The following is a 207-nucleotide window of genomic DNA, read 5'->3' on the forward strand; positions in this document are numbered from 1 at the left end:
CCGCCAGCATCCCCCCCCGCCGCTGACAGCCTGGGTGCTGCCGGCCAGGACGGCCACCGTCGTCACGATGTCATCGTGCTCGTATTTACAGAACTTGTTGACGATGAGGGTCTCGTTCTCCTCCAGCTCCCACAGCTCCACAGCGCCTGGGGGGGCACCCAGCTCAGAGGGGAGGGGGCACCCAGCTCAGAAGGGATGGGGCGGGGA

At 67.1% G+C, this 207-nt stretch overlaps 1 protein-coding gene across 1 annotated transcript in view; it reads right to left on the reverse strand.

Moving 5' to 3' along the window:
- The window catches only part of WDR77 (WD repeat domain 77), a gene marked incomplete at its 5' end in the record, with an annotated part of 2,996 nt that extends 2,834 nt beyond the window's left edge, over nt 1–162 (reverse strand). Inside the window, one exon of the mRNA XM_009879058.1 lies at nt 5–162. Coding sequence (XP_009877360.1) covers nt 5–162 — 158 coding nt within the window. The remainder of the gene's footprint in view (nt 1–4) is intronic.
- Between the last annotated feature and the right edge of the window lie 45 nt (nt 163–207).

This window comes from Apaloderma vittatum, unplaced genomic scaffold (assembly GCF_000703405.1).
Source record: "Apaloderma vittatum isolate BGI_N311 unplaced genomic scaffold, ASM70340v1 scaffold26661, whole genome shotgun sequence".
Lineage (NCBI taxonomy): Eukaryota > Metazoa > Chordata > Aves > Trogoniformes > Trogonidae > Apaloderma > Apaloderma vittatum.